This window comes from Sinocyclocheilus anshuiensis, unplaced genomic scaffold (assembly GCF_001515605.1).
Source record: "Sinocyclocheilus anshuiensis isolate Anshui unplaced genomic scaffold, SAMN03320099.WGS_v1.1 C32113582, whole genome shotgun sequence".
Classification (NCBI taxonomy): Eukaryota; Metazoa; Chordata; class Actinopteri; order Cypriniformes; family Cyprinidae; genus Sinocyclocheilus; species Sinocyclocheilus anshuiensis.
The window spans coordinates 1-702 of NW_015611074.1; the positions used below are offsets into that span (position 1 = coordinate 1).

Consider the following 702-nt stretch of genomic DNA (forward strand, 5'->3'; position numbering starts at 1 on the left):
AATGTCTTGCAGGTACTGAAGGGCATCTGACGTTACTATTGTGATGCCATAGACGGTGGACACAGGGAGGTCTGGTGTTCTCAATACTATCTCCAAAATCCAAATAAGGCCACAGAACATACAGAAATATGCAGCACGACTGTAGATGACAATTTGGTTATGGCCCTGTAAAAAAAAAAATAGGCTGTTTGTATCAGCTTTCTTCATCCTGTTAAAAATAAAAATGATATGAAATTTACTTGAATTCTTCTCTAGTAAACTCACATGAGTAGGTGAAGCCGCATCTGGCTGAACACGCTATAAAACATAAGAGGCTTTAGCAGGCAGACAAGCAGTAGATTCATTTTCAGCAAAAACAGGCTGTAAAATGAGGAACGGGGTACCTTCAGCAAGGAATACTGACAGCTAGCAATGACCAGGCAGAACTGAAAGACCCAGATGTCTTTGAAACAGCCCTCATTTAAAAGCACAAACCCCAGAAAAGCCACCAAGAAAGCTAAGAATACAGCTACCATGTTCTCAGTCATATCCTCGTTCCTGCAAAAACAATGCGCATCTTTCTATTCCTGTGTTATTTGAATAGCAATGCAATATCTAAAAAGGATCCCAACACTTTCAGTGTCACACTCACCTGTCTAATAATGCAATCAAGGTTAGGCGATCGTACAATATGTTCACCCATTTCCCAGGAAAAACCTTTAG

At 40.3% G+C, this 702-nt stretch overlaps 1 protein-coding gene across 1 annotated transcript; it reads right to left on the reverse strand.

The window, feature by feature from the left end:
* Positions 1–10: 10 nt before the first annotated feature.
* On the reverse strand, positions 11–686 carry LOC107682359 (pecanex-like protein 1; the record flags this gene model as incomplete). The annotated part of the gene is made up of 4 exons (XM_016478622.1): positions 632–686; positions 384–537; positions 265–297; positions 11–165 (listed from the first exon to the last, which is right to left on the reverse strand). Coding segments are annotated over exons 2-4 (332 nt in total), but the record flags the coding sequence as incomplete, so codon positions are not given.
* Positions 687–702: the final 16 nt, after the last annotated feature.